Below are 18,074 nucleotides of genomic sequence, written 5' to 3'. Positions count from 1 at the left end.
TTAATTTCAAAAGTAAATTCACACGTATATATTAAGGAACTCACTATTCTTCCTAAAACGTGTCTTGATTGCCCACTTTCACAGCAGAGGAAACTTCACTCCCAGGCCTTCAGGCAAGCTCAGAAGTTTTTACCTCTCCATTGTATTCAAGGTTTTATGAAAATCAAGAGTTGCTCATTTTGTTTTGAAAGTCATAATAAAAGGGGGACATGAATATAGTGGATTAAAAATTGTTTTCTGTTAGCCTATGACCAGGCTAAATTACCATGTCCTAAAATTTTTAAATGCCATTCAGTTAGGGTGCAGCAGCACTTTTTGAGCACCAAGGACTGAGACACTGCCACTGAAATTTGTAAGATCATCTCCTTGCATTTATGTTCAGCATTATCTTTGGACCTCTCCTCATCTGCTGACATCACTTGTTGGCCATTAGGTATGGCCAGCTCCACTATACAGTAAGCCCAACTCTAGCATGCTGGGGAAATTGCTGCTGCTGGGTAGGATGGTTGAAGAGGGATATATGACAAAGGAAAATTACTCACCAGTAATTTTGTATATCGCCGTTCTCTCTTCTCCCATCCTACGTTCCTCCTGTGCCTCCTCAGAGAATACTGCTTGGAATTTTTATTTTTACCATCTTAATTTCTCCCTCTCTCTCTTTTCCTTTCTTTTCCTCTGGAAGTGCTGTAACTGAAGGAAGTGGACAGATTGGCACGTATTTAATGCCTTGATGGACAGATATTTTGCCTTGATAGGTGGAGCAATAATGCTGTCAGTAATAGCTGCTGTTTAGTGTGATAGAAGAAGACAGGATTGCTACAAACAGAATTACCAGTGAGTAATTTTTCTTCTGTGCTTTCTACTCTTCCACCAGTTTACACATTTTTTTTCCTTTTAAAAATATTTTCTAGTCCTTGAGTAACTGTTGGTCAGAGTTCAAAGAAAGCAATACATGATTCATTACCTATTTGTAATATGAATACTATTGAAATATCTCATCATATGAACAAAGTTAATGCACGCAGTTTTAAAAAATCATGAATTTTAGCAAATTTAAGGAGAGGTTTAACCTTTTCCATTTCTCTCCAATGTCTCTTAACTTGCTTACAGTATTTGCTTCCTAAGAGAAAATATAACTAATACACAGATGCTACAATGTAAAGTAACATTTGAGGAAACAACAGTGCTAAAATTTCGTGAGGCACAATTTTCCTGAATAAGAATTAGCATACTGAGAAATGTTGCCTCGAAAACAAATGTGCAGATGGAGAAAGGGAAAAAAACAGTGGTGGAGAGGAAGAAATGCATAAAAAATCCTTCCAAAGATTCAAGAACCCACCCGCAGAAAATGTTTTATCATGCTCATAATAGACCATTTTTTATGGCTGTCAGGAAGAAATTCTGTTTGATTGTGGTTGTTACAGGTCCCTTCATGTAGTGTAAGCAATGTGTTCCTGCAGCCACTCAGAACAAGGGGGATGAATATAATTCAGAAATCAAGACGGCAGCAGGCAGAAGCACAGTAAAACCAGTCTAAAATGAAATTGTGAGAATACTCTGTGACCGTTTATAGGGAATGGAAAAAAAGCCACCAGCTTCAATATTGATGGCCCAAAATTCATGCTAAAGAGAATTCAGAGTTGTGCTCACACTGCACGTCTAATGCATGCTGCTCCGTGGTGCAGGAAACCACTCCCCTTTACTCTGCATGATTTCTTGCTAAGGCATAAAGAATTTGGGGCTGCTTGTCACATAGCAAGAATCATTGTGCTAAGGAAAATGAACATGCTGAAAGGAAATGACAATGTTTGGATTACAAAATTACATCTCCTGAAGGAATATATCTGATGATAATAAATAAATGAATGAGTAATACAGAGGATAGACTAAATTTGCAATTTGTATGTTCTGTATACTGCAGCAGAAGCTTTTTTAATTACTATTTTGCTCTGGTTATAAAGCATGTGTTTGTTTTTCAAAATGTGCATTTATAATCATAACATTGTTCTGAACCAATATTTTAAATCAAAGTTTCATATAAACTGCTTTTCCTTTTTTTTAATACTACTGAGAGGCAGCATGAAACTAGCATCAGGGAAACACAGGATATTCATAGAAAACAAGGCCAGAGATGAGTGCTGGGTGCACACACACACAAAAAAAAAAAAATCATGGTGGGCTGTGTGTGTGTGTGTGTGTGTGTGTGTGTGTGTGCGCTGTGTGCCTGCTCTCTCCTGCTTGCCAGTCGGAAGGAAGGAAGGACCCTTCCTGCTTCACTTCTTGACAAGATAATCATCTGGCTGTCACCATGGAACCATCCATCCCATGAAAATTCACCAGCCAAGAGTTCCACAATCCCATGCTGCCAATCTCTGCTAGAGGGGAAGAATATACTTCTCCCCTCTCTTCCTATCTTCCTTAAAAGTCAATGGGGGTGAGAAACAAGCTCCATTTACACAGTTCTCCCCTTTATCCCATTAAACACAGCTGACAGCATTTCTCTCTGGATGCCAGACCAAATTAGGAAAATCTCTTAGCTGTCTCAGGTGTTTGCCTCTGAACAGCTGACCTTTATACCACTCGGTCTAGTAAAGCTTAGAGGGCATCGGGGAGGCAGGGCGGAAACATTCTGCCACAGTTACATTTGAGGATTTTGCCAATACCATGAAATAAAGAGTAGCAGTACAGAACAAAGAATAAAAATGAAATTGCTAAACAATACATTAAAAGAGAATTTTCTTTGAAGCTTGAAAACGTGTTTTTTTGTTGTCTTTTTTTGGCCTTTTCATTTATTTACATTTAGAAACAATTATTTTTCCTGTGTTTTGAATAGAGTTAAAACAAAAATAAACAGCTGTGATAAAATTAACATTTTGAGCTTACACAACCCATTATCAAGTCTGAATATATCTTTGTGTTCCAGAATCCTGGACTGATGCCAGCACAACTCGGGGAATATTGTTTGTTAGTGAATTAAATCTGGTGGTCCTTCTAATCCCCATTTGTGCTAATCTCAAATCCACTATAGTTTGGCACAATTTGGAGAGTTTGCTCTAGGAAGACCTCAGACAAATAGCAAGAGTGTTATAGGTCAAGTCTTGAAATGCCTTGACACAGCTGTGGTTTTCTGAGAAAGAATTAGGCCTGAGCTGCCTCTAGAGATAGTGTTGTTAAACTCTTACCTGTATGAGTACTAAATTGTCTAACACATTTATAGTGTAAATGAAATAAATAGCAGACAATACTAGGGCTGTGAACATGTTTATACCATTTTATGTATGTCTGCAGTCCCCTACTTTCTCATAGATAGTAGACAAAGGTCTAGCTTCCTAGAGTCAGGTTTGGGAAATTTAACTTCTTGCTGCTGCTCCTCTCCCAGTTTCAACAGGTTAATGTTAATAGTGGGCAGAACCAGAGCTATTAGTGGCTGTCAGAGGGGGAATGCCCTGCCTCCTGGCACTCGCTTCAGTTTTTTAGCCAGCCCTCCCTGCAGTAGAGCTTTTCTGAAGAAAATGCCAAACTTTATTTCAGATTTTTAGACTAACCATTCAGTTCCATGATGTGTTTGTCTAATTCCCAGCTGTGTCCCAAAGGCTGCATTTGATTTTGGGGGAGATTGTCCCCTTAGTTCTGCTTCCCCTTCTAAGGCGTTGGCAGCAGCTGGTGCACCTATGGGCTTCAGGGATAGAGCCAGGCAAAGAAAAGTTTGAAGCAAAAGGAAAGGCCTGTGTCTCCTGCTCCTCCCTTATTGAAAATAAAGTAGCTATTTTCCCTGGTGGTCAGGGACTCGGTGTTTCTAACTGGAGGAGATTTTTACCTGTGGCCACATAGTAATCAGAAATTTCGACTGACAATCCTGACTCCGGACACACATTATAGAAGGGAGTACAAATCATATGGCAACTTGAAGCAGTCTATGAAATACAACAGGAAAGAATACTTTTTTGTCAGGCAGCTAGAACAAGCGTAGGGTCTGTAGTTGCCCTCCATTGCCCCAGAGCTATCTGAAGGTCTCCCAATCAGCTCTTTCCAGAGATAGACCCCTGAGTAGTGCCAGGTTCTGTCAGTTTTGAAGCAACAGTACCTGTAGCTTTGATCAAATACGGTCACTGGACAGTGTCCATGGGAGTACCCTAGGAAGCCCTTAATAGAGGTTTGTCTTCAAAGCATTCCCATTTAACCATCCTTAGACAATTCTTATGATTTGCAGATGAATGGCAGCCTTTTATTTTTTCCCAATTTCAGTCATTACCATTTGATGTTATATGTGCTCCCAGAGTGTCTCTCCGGCGTTATGGTAGAAATAATATTGGATTTAGGGAAGAAGGAAATTCACTTATCTCTTCCCAGACAATTTTTCTGATCTGGATTCTGTACAGAGAAAAGCTGAGTGACACAGGTCCTGGAGTATCTTGTTTTTGGGACAAACACATTGTGCCTGGAAAGTCAATAACAGACCTGGGATGAGGAGGAATGCTATCAGATACAGGGGTCTCATCTCAGAAAAATGTTACAGAAGATGAAGATTGCCCCTAATGGAAAACAAATGGTGTCACAGAAACAAAAATCCAATTTTTATCGGAGCCTATGGGAATTCTGATCTCATACACAGGCATGTTCAATGAGTTCATATGATACCTATATCCAGTAATTCCGGATACTGTCACTGCATCTTACCCTATCTTATCCATTTGCAAAGATCTAGCTCCAATTGTATGTTATCTGCTCTCACAGCTAGTGAATTTAGAGAATCAGATTAATTTTATTTTTTTTAAGGGACCTTCCTAATTCAGTTCAGGGAATGGGCACCAGAAAAAGAGGGTACAGCATCCACCAGCTGGAACACTATAATTAACTGAGGTCTCAGCGCATGGCTTCTTCCATGAATAACAGACCTGTTCTAGTGACGACAGTCAGTGTGTCCAATAGGGTTTTCATAATGACTAGCAAGAACACATTCAGCCCTACCCCGGAGAGAAATTTGCTTGTTCTTGGCAGAACAAAGTCTCCTGTCTCTAGGTGCACTCCCCACCAAAGGGAAGATTAACACCAAGATTTACATGGCAGAAGTTGGATTATCAGAGTGCCTCTGTCACAGGGTGTCTGGCCCCTTTAAATGAAGCAGGTCCAGCTCCCCTGTGCTAGAACAGGTGCTCCCGGTTGGTCAATTAAGGGGGGGCAGCAGCATCTGGGGCTATGAAGAGCCAGGCTGTCAGTAAGGAAAGAGGAGCAACAGGAAGGTCCCTGGTTTCTACAGTGCCAAGAGGGAAGGCAATGGGAACCAACAGGGGTGGCGGGGAGAGGGGAGGATGGCTTCCAGGGAGAAAGCTGGGAGGCAGTGCTCTGTGAAAAGAGCAAGGAAGAATCCTGCAGTAGGCCCTGAAGCAGGAAAGATTGAGGTGCTATAATCCAGGGTGCACCAATGAACTGTTTTTGTTTTGCCTATGTTTGGAACATAAAACTGTGCCTGGAAAGAGACCCTGGGTATGGCAGTGAGTCCTTCAAGGTCTGGGGACAAACCAGCACCTTACCAGCTTCTAAACCCAAGAATATCTCTCACATCATCAGTCAGTTTGGTCAGCTGGTGATCAACTACTTTGCACCTGGAAACAGTAAATAAAGTGCCTCTCTGTGTCTGGACACACGGGACCAGGTGGTGAGTGATGTCACGCAAAGTCCTTGCTATGCTTTCTTGCCTTTTCCACAGCTTCCCAGGACAATAGAGAAGATAAGAACAGTAGTGATACTGTTTATGCGTTTCTGGCTGAAGAGAGTTTGGCTCTCCAGGTTGATTAACCTAGCAGTGGATTTTTGGAGGTGTCCTTCTCACAAAGGATCCGACCAGACAGCTGCAAAATGAATAGTTGGAGGAAGTGATTTTTGCTCCCATGGACCTCAAGCGAGAGAATTCAGCAAATAAAACTTACTCTGCGAGATGGTGCAAAGCCTAACTATCATGTTAAATCAGTGAAACATAACCTCGAGTTCCTCCAGGAGGACCTTAATATGGGAATATGAGTGTCCCACAAACAGGTCAGGTCTCTGTAATATAATGTTAGCAGTATGTTCAAGAAAAGGAAACTTTATATATATCCCAATATTTAATGTTTCCTTAAGGCATCAACCTTATTCCAACCTCACAAGGTCATAGAGCATAACCTTGTAACCTCATCCTTCTCCTTACCTCACTACCCAAATGGAACCTCTGCAGCAAGTGTCACCATATTTCCTATCCATTAGAGCAGGCCTCCCAATGGCTACTATTGCCAATCAGATGAGGGTTTTTTAATTTGAAATTTGGGGCTTTCTATGAGACCCAGTATTGTACTTAAATTTCAGCCCAGTAGTCCTCACAATTGTCATAGCATTAATTCCTTAAGTAAACTCAAAAAATAGCCCTGCTTTAGTTATGCGTCACCATCCAGTCCTTAGGAGAACTGGCAATCGCAGGGCAGAATAGTCATATCTCCTGTAATAAGATGTGTTAGTCTACCATTCATTCACCATATTGGTCATCCAGTGTCAGCTAATGCCATTCCTTTTGTTTTGGAAGAAGTCTTCTCCATGCCTTGGTATCCAGGGGAAGATGGAGGAGATATATAATCTACTTGGTTTTGGATATCTGTATTTAAGAGATGATCCTGCTTCCTATCCTGGAGGCACCGTACTATGAAAACCCATTTTAATTAGCACTAAGAAAAATGGGGAAATGTATCCATGCTTACTTGAAAATTTCCTTTCTTTAAATAATAAGGTCCACATATCCAGCTGCCCTGAAGACAAACGATCATTCAGAATAGAGATGGAAATCGACATCCAAGGATTTGGGTTTATTGTCATTAGGTAGAATTTACTGTGATCTGCAGTAGACTACTTTGTTGTGTTTTTCCTCAAAGTTTATTTAACATGATCTGTAATTTAGGAAAGTAGATTTGAGTTATCCTGGCTGTGGAAGTTTCCTCAACTGGAGAGAACTTCAAGAGGCAGGGCATTCAAGTCTATTCTCTATTGGGTTTTATACCACGCTCATCACCCAAGGGTACATCTTCACTACCCGCCGTATCGGCGGGTAGCAATCGATTTATCCGGGATCGATATATCGCGTCTCGTTAAGACGCGATATATCGATCCCTGAATGCGCTCACCATCGACTCCGGAACTCCACCAGAGCGAGCGGCGGTAGCGCAGTCGACGGGGGAGCCGCGGCCATCGATCCCGCGCCATCTGGACCCCAGGTAATTCAATCCAAGATACTTCAACTTCAGCTACGCTATTCGCGTAGCTGAAGTTGCGTATCTTGGATCGATCCCCCCCCAGTGTAGACCAGCCCCTAGTATCTGAGTGTCTTCCAGTAGTGCAATTAGCAATGTGATTACACAGCTGTCACATGTTTGTTCTCTTATTCTCTCCCCAAAGTGTGTGCGGTGGAGTGTCTAGGTTTGGTAAGGTATTTTTTTTAATATCAATGTACCTGTTGCTATGTGTTTATGTCAGAGAAGGCAAGGTGAAAGAAATGTGCCTTGCATTTGGAGTGGAAAGTGGTGGTGTTTGTGATGGTCCTTAATTCCTGGGAGAGATCACTCCACAGTCTCAGAACATCCCTGGAGAACGTTCTGTCTCCCACACAGATGAGCTTTACTTTTATTGTTGAGAGTTCTGTTGTGCCAGAGGAATGTAGTTGTCAAGCACTCTTCACCCCAGAGCTTTATAGATGATCTTTTAGATACCCTGAGCCCAGGCCGGGGAGTGATTTGAAGATAAAGACTGTGATCTTGAACTTGATTAGCAATTCAAAGGGAAGCCAGCGGAGAGAGTGGAGGACAGGTTTGATATGTTCATGGTAGCCTGTGTTGCAGAGGAGATGCGCTGCAGCATTCTGCACCAGTGGATTTTCCTAAGTGCTGAAGGCTTCATGCCCAAGTATATCACATTGCTGTAGTCCATCTGACAGGTGACAAAGACCAGGTGTTCATCCACCAGGATGGGATAGAGTTTCCTAGCCAAGCAGAGATGGAAAGCATTACATGCAGATGCTACTATGTGAGAGCTCAGTGTTAGCGAGGAATCCAAGAGTACTCCTAAGCTACGGACTGAATTGTCCAATTGTGGGTGTGTATCTTCTACCAACGGAAACTGCACTGAGGCTCGAAGCTCTTCAAAATACTCTCCTCTGCGCACCAGCGTCATTGCTGTCTTGCTCAGGTTCAGCTTCAGACAGCTCTTCTTTATCCAAGAGCTGCTTTCATCCAAGTACTGGGCTGTCTTGATGGTAGTGGTGTGGTTGTGTGTGGGGAAGGATAGATAGTGTGGTGTGTCATCTGCATATGCTGACACTTCCCTACTGACAGTTTTGGTTCTGCCCTTGAACTACAAGCAGACTGAAATTAAAATACTCATTGTAATAGAACTGTGGACCTTATTACTTGAATAAAGGAAATTTTCAGGTAAGCCTGGATTTTCCTGTTCATTGAGAGTAGTAAAGCAAATTGGAATGTCAATTTTGATTTATTATATTCCTAGAGGAGGGTGTGCATGTCTGCTTTTCTTACAAGGCTGTCTAATCTACAGAGAGATGTAATTCTTCAGCAGGGATAATATTATGCCACTTATTTGATTGCAAATTTGTTTAAACAGCTTTTAGCTTTATATTTTCCCTTTAGGTAATGTATCTTTAGATACTAATTGCAAAATTGGCTTGACATGAGTCATACAGATTTAAAGTACAGTATATCTGGTCTGACTCCTGAATTTTAAGTGCCATAAGTATGATAGCTGAACTAAAACTGAAATTAATTCTAATTTCGTTAGTCTCTAAGGTACCACAAGTACTCCTGTTCTTTTTGCGGATACAGACTAACACGGCTGCTACTCTGAAACCTCTAATTTCTTGGACTCTCTTTTGAGTGATCTGTGTCTAGGGAAGAAGGATATTTTGATGTATAGCAGTGGCCTTCAGGGATAATGTTTTGATATTGGAAGTGTGTGTGTGTGTGTGTTTTGTGGTTTGAGAGAAGTTCTAAGAGGTATGGTAAAATGATGAAATAAAAAAAACCTAGAATGAGTACTTGGCACAAAGAAAGAACATCCACTTTACCTATGATTTGGGGGTGGGGGAAGCTGCTGTTTGCTTTGACCACCGTTTTCTGTTTTTAAAATATTGTGAAGCTCCATATCTAACGTTTCTTTCCCCCCTCCCCCTTTTCTGGCAGGTTTAAGAGATGCTACAGGCTCTGAGAGTGATGGTGGTGACTCAAGCAGCACAAAATCAGAAGGAGCCAATGGAGCAGCAGCAATCCAACCCAAAAAGGTCAAGGGGATTGGTTTTGGAGATATCTTCAAAGACAAACCAATAAAGCTACGACCAAGGTCAATAGAAGTAGAAAATGACTTTCCACCAGTAGAAAAGGTACATATTGTAACTTAATTCTGTCTTGGTTGTCATCCCCAAAGTACTCAACTTTATGATAAGGTAGAACTGACAGCTTTATGGTTTCTTTCCTATTCCTTACTTTGACTGAGTCCTTTTGTCATTTGTTGTGCCAAGTGCAGGAAAATAGATTCCTGTGAAGTTGGTAATAACCCATCTACTTAACTGCCTGGAAGAATGTTATTTCAGTGAAGGTTTTATTCCTGTGCTCACACCTCCACCCACTGGTCTTTGTTCTAAATAACTACCAGTGCAGGGAACAAGACTTCAGAATCTGTATTAGAACTGTGGTTACCCATATGACACCACAAATAATAATAATGCCCAGTTCTTATGTAAAGTAACATGGCAGCATAAAGTCACTCTGCCACCAAAAAGGAAATGTCAAAAAGTACCTACAGAATTTAACTTTTAACTTGGTGCTTTGGATATTCATTTTAAAAAATGCATTGGGCAAACTTTTTATAGGGGACCTGCAGAGGGTGCAAATTGTTGCTATTCTTTTGTTTGTGTGACATATAAAGAAGATCCCAATTAACACTTTGGGGGGAAAACTCTTTGTTAAAGATTCAAATACCTTCACCCTTTCAGTTGAGCCCTCAGAGAGGTCCCTTCATTCTCTAGTCTCCAAGGAGAACCAGAGACACAAGAAGACAAGACTTAATATTTCTAATAAGCAGCGGGGGGGAGGGAGGAAGCTTTTTAGTTTTTTTTTTCATGCCTTCTGTATATAATGAAGTATGTACCATAGTGAAAAAGGCACAAAATCCTTCCCCTCACCTTTATAAGCAATTATATTTATCTAATGTGTATGGATAATCTGATAAGTAAGGCTTGTTTTTGATAGACTTATGCATGCTTGGAATTCTGCTTATCTTTGGTAAAATTCAGATTAGATTCTTCTGCAATGTAAACATTTATATGTGCTGTTTTAAAATGTTGAAAGAGGTTGTTACTACCACCAGAACGGGATAATGAAAGGTTGATAGTGATAGCTGCTTAGGACTGGATTCGTGTAGGCCCCAATTCAAGAAAGCATCTTTCTTTAGAAAAACACTTGTCGTCAATAGGATTTAAGCTTCTGCTTAAAATGAAGCATGTAGTTAAGTGCTGTCCTGGTCTGGGGCCATAAACTTTTCCTATTACATTAGAAAATGTGTATGTTTAGTAGTTCATTTCCAGCAGGTATATAGGTAAAGAAAACAAATACAGTGCATGCAGAAACAACGAGGAGTCTTTGTGGCACCTTAGAGACTAACAAATTTATTTGGGCATAAGCTTTCGTGGGCTAGAACCCACTTCATCAGATGCATGAACCGATGAAGTGGGTTCTAGCCCACGAAAGTTTATGCCCAAATAAATTTGTTAGTCTCTAAGGTGCCACAAGGACTCCTCGTTCTTTTTGCTGATACAGACTAATACGGCTACTACTCTGAGTGCATGCAGATATTCTGATGAGCTAGATGCACAGTCAGTATTTGCATGTTAAATAGTGTTTGTTTATGATTACTATATACACATTCACCTGTGAATGATGCACATATGGACCTTAACCAGAACTGTAGAGGTATTCAATATTCAATTATCCACATCTGATTCAGATGGCTTGGAATTGACAAACTGCAGTGCTCTGCAAATACCATATGATTAGGCTTGGGAGAATTCTATTTTTATCTGTGAATGTTGGTAAACTTTGATTTCCATGCACACACAAACCAACAAAAAAGTATTTCCATCAATGATAATTGAAATGTACAGATCGGTAAAGTAAAAAAAAATGCTGCTTGAGAACTTTTTTATTTAAGGATATTTACTTTGCATATTTTGACATGTGGGTATTGACTGTTTTAATGGCGATAAAGCTTTTTTTATTTCAGTGTCTACAATCATTAAATAATTGTCTGACACCCCATCCCGCAATGTTCCACAACTGAGAAAATTTAAAAATAATAAGCTTAAAAATAAATTTTGATATTATCCTTCAATATTATATTTAAAAAATTTAATTCTGCCAAGCCTACATATGATAGTTTTCTGTAAAGATACAGACAGTTTTGGTAAATGGGCTCTGTATAAAATAGGATATAGACCTGTTCACCTTTTAGTCACTCATCTAATATGGTCAAATTTGAGGTGTCCATCTGGTAGATATTAAATGGCTTTTGTGAAATTAGAGAAGGTCTTAGTCCACTTTTTGTTGGGCAGGAAGTATCATTATCCCTATTTTGCAGACGGGGAACTGAAAAGTGATTTGTCTAAGGTCAGACAGGAGGTCTGAGACATAGCCAGGAATTTAATCCAAAATCCTTAGAGTCTTAGCCTGGTGTCTTAATTACAAGACCATCCTTCTTCTGTATTCACATTTTCCTTAACAAATATTTTAATGGAATGTGATTACATCGTATTTGCAGTTAGAATACTTTATTTCCTGTATTTAGTAACTTCTCAGGCTGCAAGTAGGAAATGCTTGCATAACACTTACCATACGCACCCAACATTTAACAGCTAGAGCAGTGGTTCTCGGGGGGCCTTCCGGGGGGAGGGAGGGACATCAACTCATCTAGATAGTTGCCTAGTTTTACAAGAGGCTGCATAAAACGCACCAGCGAAGTCAGTACAAACTAAAATTTCATACAGACAATGACTGGTTTATACTGCTCTATATACGACACACTGAAATGTAAGTACAATATTTATATTCAATTTAATTTATTTTATAATTATATGATAAAAATGAGAAAGTAAGCAACTTTTTCAGTAATAGTGTGCTGTGACACTTTTATATTTTTATGTCTGATTTTGTAAGCAAGTAGTTTTTAAGTGAGGTGAAACTTGGGCATACGCAAGACAAATCAGACTCCTGAAAGGGATACAGAAGATTGGAAAGGTTGAGAGCCACTGAGCTTAGAGAGCCACTCAATCAAATGGAGTCTAAGAATGGCACAAAATAATCAATAAAAGATATTACCTCATCCACCTTGTCTTCCACAAAATAATCATATGATGTTGTTAGTCTTTGCCTGATCATGGCACACATTTATTATACACTGACACAACATCATCCTCTCTCTCTCCTATCCCCTTGGCTCTTGGCAGTTTCTCCCTCCTCTTCCATCTCCACCCCCATCTTCCTCAAGAACTCATGCTGGCTGTTGGGAGGAAGAGGAACTCCATTTTTGCTTGTTGTGGAGGGAGGGAATACCAGTTGCTCCTGTTTCTTTATTCTTCTGTGTAATAAAGGGTAACTGAACAGCAATATAGGAGTTGCTGAGTTTGCTCAGTGCTCCCTGTGCTGCACAATATATTAGGTAGATGGTCCTGTGACTGACATTCTTGTGCGTCTCTTCTTGAGATCCAACTAAACTGAGTGGATCACTAATCAGTCATCTACACAGTGAGAGCTGCATGTAGGACTATAAAGAGCAATGTATAGAGAATTGCTGTTTTAAAGAACTTATACGTTTTGGTTGGCGGGAAGGCTGCTTTGGTTTTTAGTTCCTTTAAAACTTTTGTATTTATTAAGTCTCTTCTTAAACACCATTATTTCTGATAGTTCACCCTGATCATCTCAAATGGGGAGTGTCTCCACTCATCTCTTTTGTGAAGACAGGAGGAAAGGGAGAATTCACTTCACATAAGTTGCTCTTTACCCCTTTGCCACCCTTCTCCCCGCTGCACTTTTCCAGGTATGACATTAGACCTAAAAGCAGTTACAGAGTTGAACGCTAAAAATAGTTAGAACCAAAGCTCAAAATAAGGGACATGAGAACGATAGTAGCATATAGCATTTTGTAGCCTAGGAACATGATTCTGTAGCCACTCCATGCATGAAACGCCCACATCATGAGGTCCCTTGCTTTTGTACCTTTGTAGCTCTTCTGACACCAAACCACTCATTCTGGTCCATTTTTTTTTACCATTCCTTGCCTCCTCATCTCTAATCTACCATGAGATAATTCTCTGACTATAAAACTTCCATCTTAAGTGATTAACATTATCCATTGGTGCTTCAGTGGTAAAGTGTTAACAATGTAGGATTAATTTTTGTGTGTGCAAAAATATCATTTGGAAATTATGAACAGCACTTCGAAATTGTAAAGTGTAACACAAAATTCTCAAGAATATTATTTATCCTTTGTGGTATAAACAATTTACAGCAATAAAAGCTAATTAATGACACCAGGTCTTCATGAGATAGGTAAAACACAGCTAGCTCTCAGATGAAGGACAGTTTAGATCTATACCTTTTACTAGGATTCTGAAACCATAATCTCATACAGGAAAACAGGTACAAAGGGAATGGAGCAGGAAATGGAAAATTGAGTTTAATAGAGAGGAACAAATTTGATAACCCAGACTGGCACTGAGTCTCTGCTGAATCGCTATTGGAGAGTGATGCATCAGTGAGCAGTGTCTCTTCTCATCTTCCATATTCCTTCCCCCTTCCCCAAACGTATCTGTGATATCACGATTTCACTCTTTGGATTGTAAAATGTTCAAGCTACTCTCTGATAAACGAGAATAACCCAGCTTTCAGTGAAATGGCTTTGCCCTGGGTTTTAACAGAGAACATGTAACTGTATCAGTGGCATTTTTAAAAAATGAGTCTACCACACAACAGTGCTCTGTGTCACTGAAGATCGTTATTTTTAAAAACTGTTATTGCAGTATAGACTACATAAATATAGGATGTTTTAACATTGCCTATACCACAGTGCCTTGCACATACATCACATACCAAAGTGAAGGAAAGCATTGTCCATATGGAGGAAATGCAGTTATAATATACATAACGACCACAGTTGATTTTAGATTCCTTTCGCTTACTTGAGTTACTTAAAAACTGCATCGAGATCTACTGGTGAAAAGACTATATAACAGCTAGTGATGTCAGTAGCAATACTATGGAGAGTCTGGTTTTGATTCCTGGTTGGGAGCCATGGACTTCTGCTGTGGTGGTGTACCCTGAAAAACAAAATCTATGAAATCTCAAAATATTTCGGCCTGGAAAACAAAAAAGTAGAACCATTTCGGGATGGATTGCTTCCAAGAAACCACCATACTTTATTTAGGCAAAAGTGAAGCTGATTTCCATATTGCTGAGTTTCAGAGATTTTCTGTGGGGACATAAATTTGTGATAGTGAATTTCTAGAAGGGAGCAGCTGCTCTGCTTCTCTCCATTCCCCAGAGGTTTCAACTCCAGTACAAAGAACACGCTTTGATAAATACCAGTGCTCCTTGGTATGTATCTAAAATGTAGAATGAGTTTACTTTTTATCTGATGAGCTCCCAGATAACTGGCTGACAGTGTGATACAACACAACATGTAAAATAGCAGTAAAACCTACTTTAAATAAATCCTAATAACTAATATAGTGATCATAAGCAAAGTTGGTTCCTGAGACTTTGTCTACATCAAGTATCAGAGGGGTAGCCGTGTTAGTCTGGATCTGTAAAAAGCAACAGAGTGTCCTGTGGCACCTTTAAGACTAACAGATGTATTGGAGCATAAGCTTTCGTGGGTGAATGCCCACTTTGTCGGATGCATGTAATGAAAATTTCCAGGGGCAGGTATAAATATGCTGGCAAGAATCAGTCTGGAGATAACGAGGTTAGTTCAATCAGGGAGGGTGAGGTCCTCTGCTAGCAGTTGAAGTGTGAACACCCCAAGGGAGGAGAAACTGCTTCTGTAGTTGGCTAGCCATTCACAGTCTTTGTTTAATACTGGTCTGATGGTGTCAAATTTGCAAATGAACTGAAGCTCAGCAGTTTCTCTTTGGAGTCTGGTCCTGAAGTTTCTTTGCTGTAAGATGGCTACCTTTACATCTGCTATTGTGTGGCCAGGGAGGTTGAAGTGTTCTCCTACAGGTTTTTGTATATTGCCATTCCTGATATCTGACTTGTGTCCATTTATTCTTTTACATAGTGACTGTCCAGTTTGACCAATGTACATAGCAGAGGGGCATTGCTGGCACATGATGGCATATATAACATTGGTGGACGTGCAGGTGAATGAACCGGTGATGTTGTAGCTGATCTGGTTAGGTCCTGTGATGGTGTTGTTGGTGTAGATATGTGGGCAGAGTTGGCATCGAGGTTTGTTGCATGGATTGGTTCCTGAGTTAAAGTTGTTATGGTGCGGTGTGTGGTTGCTGGTGAGAATATGCTTAAGGTTGGCAGGTTGTCTGTGGGCGAGGACTGGCCTGCCTCCCAAGGACCGTGAAAGCGAGGGATCATTGTCCAGGATGGGTTGTAGATCATTGATGATGCATTGGAGAGGTTTAAGCTGAGGACTGTAGGTGATGGCCAGTGGAGTTCTGTTGGTTTCTTTCTTGGGCTTGTCTTGTAGCAGGAGGCTTCTGGGTACACGTCTGGCTCTGTTGATTTGTTTCCTTATTTCCTTGTGCGGGTATCGTAGTTTTGAGAATGCTTGGTGAAGATCTTGTAGGTGTTGGTCTCTGTCTGAGGGGTTGGAGCAGATGCGGTTGTACCTCAGTGCTTGGCTGTAGATGATGGATCATGTGGTGTGTCCGGGGTGGAAGCTGGAGGCATGAAGGTAGGCATAGCGGTCGGTGGGTTTTCGGTATAGGGTGGTGTTAACGTGGCCATCACTTATTTGTACTGTGGTGTCTAGGAAGTGGACCTCCCGTGTAGATTGGTCCAGGCTGAGGTTGATGGTGGGGTGGAAGCTGTTGAAATCGTGGTGGAATTCTTCCAGAGTCTCCTTCCCATGGGTCCAGATGATGAAGATGTCGTCAATGTAGCGTAGGTAGAGGAGGGGCGTGAGTGGACGAGAGCTGAGGAAGCGTTGTTCCAGGTCAGCAATAAAAATGTTGGCATATTGTGGGGCCATGCGGGTGCCCATGGCGGTGCCACTGGTCTGGAGGTATATATTGTCACCAAATTTGAAATAGTTGTGCGTGAGTATAAAGTCACAGAGCTCAGCAGCAAGTTGTGCTGTGTCATCATCAGGGATACTGTTCCTGACAGCTTGTATTCCATCTGTGTGTGGGATGTTTGTGTAGTTGTGTCTACATCAAAGAAACAATTGTGTTTTTTTCCCTAGCAAGATCCTAGGGTGATTTACCTGATCATTGCAGATAAGGATCAACTGTTACAACTTTGTAAAATCCTCCATTTGAAACTCAGTGCTTTCAAACGCTTGTTTTGGCACTTGTGGCAATTCATAGACCATATTGTGAAATTTCTAGGATGTAGATTTACTTGAAATGAGTTTTTCTTTTCTGCTTCTATTTTGTTTGCTTTTGTTTGAGAATTTAACCTCAATGCTGGTGATCCTTAATTATACGTTGGAACTTTTGTTTCGGGGAGAGGGGATTGGTAGCCTTTTTAAAGCTCAGGAAGGTTTTAATGAGCAGACATTTGATACTCTTTGCATACATGAACATGGGAAGTTAAGATAGCAAATAGCTTGGCACAAATAATAAAATAACAAGTCTAATTCACCTTTGATGTTGCATATGTAACCTTCATATTCATTAGGTATTAAGGAGATTTCTGATTAAATAATTGTTTCATGTTACATAAAGCAAACTGAACTGCATCAAGCAACTGGAATGACAGTTTGTACAGTCATAATTTTCTATCAATTTGAATTAATAAGTTGATTTTTTTTCTGAATCTGTAAATTTGGCTTTTTTAAAAAATATCTTTAGCAGAGGATTTTAAAAAATACAATTGATTGTGTTTTATATAATTAAAATGCACTTTAGGCTTTTTAAAAAAAGAACCCCAACTTTATATTCTGTGAAACTGAAAAGGATATATTTCATTATGACTTTAAAAGAATTTGTTCAGTGGAAGTTTGAAATTAACATCTTCTTCAGGAAGTGGTTTTGATGACTCAGGTTGCATACTGCCATCTGAGCCATTACTAAACCTGTTCCACAGCGTGGTGCTAGGGTGGTTACTGTGCTTATAGAGATGCTGTCAAACAGTCAGAGGGTTTGTCTCCCACATGAGAGGTACAACGAATCTCGTGATCATTTCTGGTCATTAAAAAATACCGTGGCACATTTCCCAGCAGTAGGTACGTCTGCTTGGCTGTCCTGACTCGATAATTTACGATCTTCTTTCAAAATTCCTGTTTTCATTTGTTAAGGTATTTTGCTTCATGTCCTTATGCCTAAATTTTGTTGTATTGGTATTGATGGTGCTGGTAGAATGGCTGCTACATTTTACCATCAGAGATAGTTGATTTTTAATACTGGATGTATAGAATGTGTGAGTCTATTTATATATATGTGTGTATTTGGGATTTTGCAGAATGTTTTGAAGCTTGGTCAACACACTGCATAGCTCAAATAAAAGTGAGATTGGTATGGCCTCCTCCGATTTATTCTTCATTATCCATATTATCATTTTCCATTTCCAATCATTCTTATACATTTGCATCAATGTCTTTATAGGGAACATGGAAGTGTTAAGATTTTATACTTTTGTTGTGGAAGAGAAAATTCATGGTGATATTTCAGCTTTTAAAAAAAGTAGTAAATCACGTGGAATTTTAGCTCCTAGCTTTTGAATTGGTGAAAATTGGGTAGTTGGAATGTGACAAAGACCAAAATCATTTTTCAGTTTAATTATATGATTTATATGTTAAAAGATTTTCTGTCTGAGGTGTTT

General features: G+C 40.0%; 1 protein-coding gene across 2 annotated transcripts in view; it reads left to right on the top strand.

Moving 5' to 3' along the window:
* The window catches only part of LOC113406240 (SH3 domain-containing kinase-binding protein 1-like), a 378,903-nt gene that overhangs the window by 237,190 nt on the left and 123,639 nt on the right, over positions 1-18,074 (top strand). For both annotated transcript variants that reach the window (XM_026649807.1, XM_026649810.1), the window contains one exon: positions 9,210-9,406. In XM_026649807.1, the coding sequence (XP_026505592.1) occupies positions 9,210-9,406 (197 nt within the window). The remainder of the gene's footprint in view (positions 1-9,209; positions 9,407-18,074) is intronic.

The sequence above is a fragment of the Terrapene carolina genome, unplaced genomic scaffold (assembly GCF_002925995.2).
Source record: "Terrapene carolina triunguis isolate 2854851 unplaced genomic scaffold, T_m_triunguis-2.0 Scaffold23, whole genome shotgun sequence".
NCBI lineage: Eukaryota > Metazoa > Chordata > Testudines > Emydidae > Terrapene > Terrapene triunguis.
The sequence above is the reverse complement of the archived record's forward strand: the minus strand, read 5'-3'. Positions and strand labels throughout refer to the sequence as shown.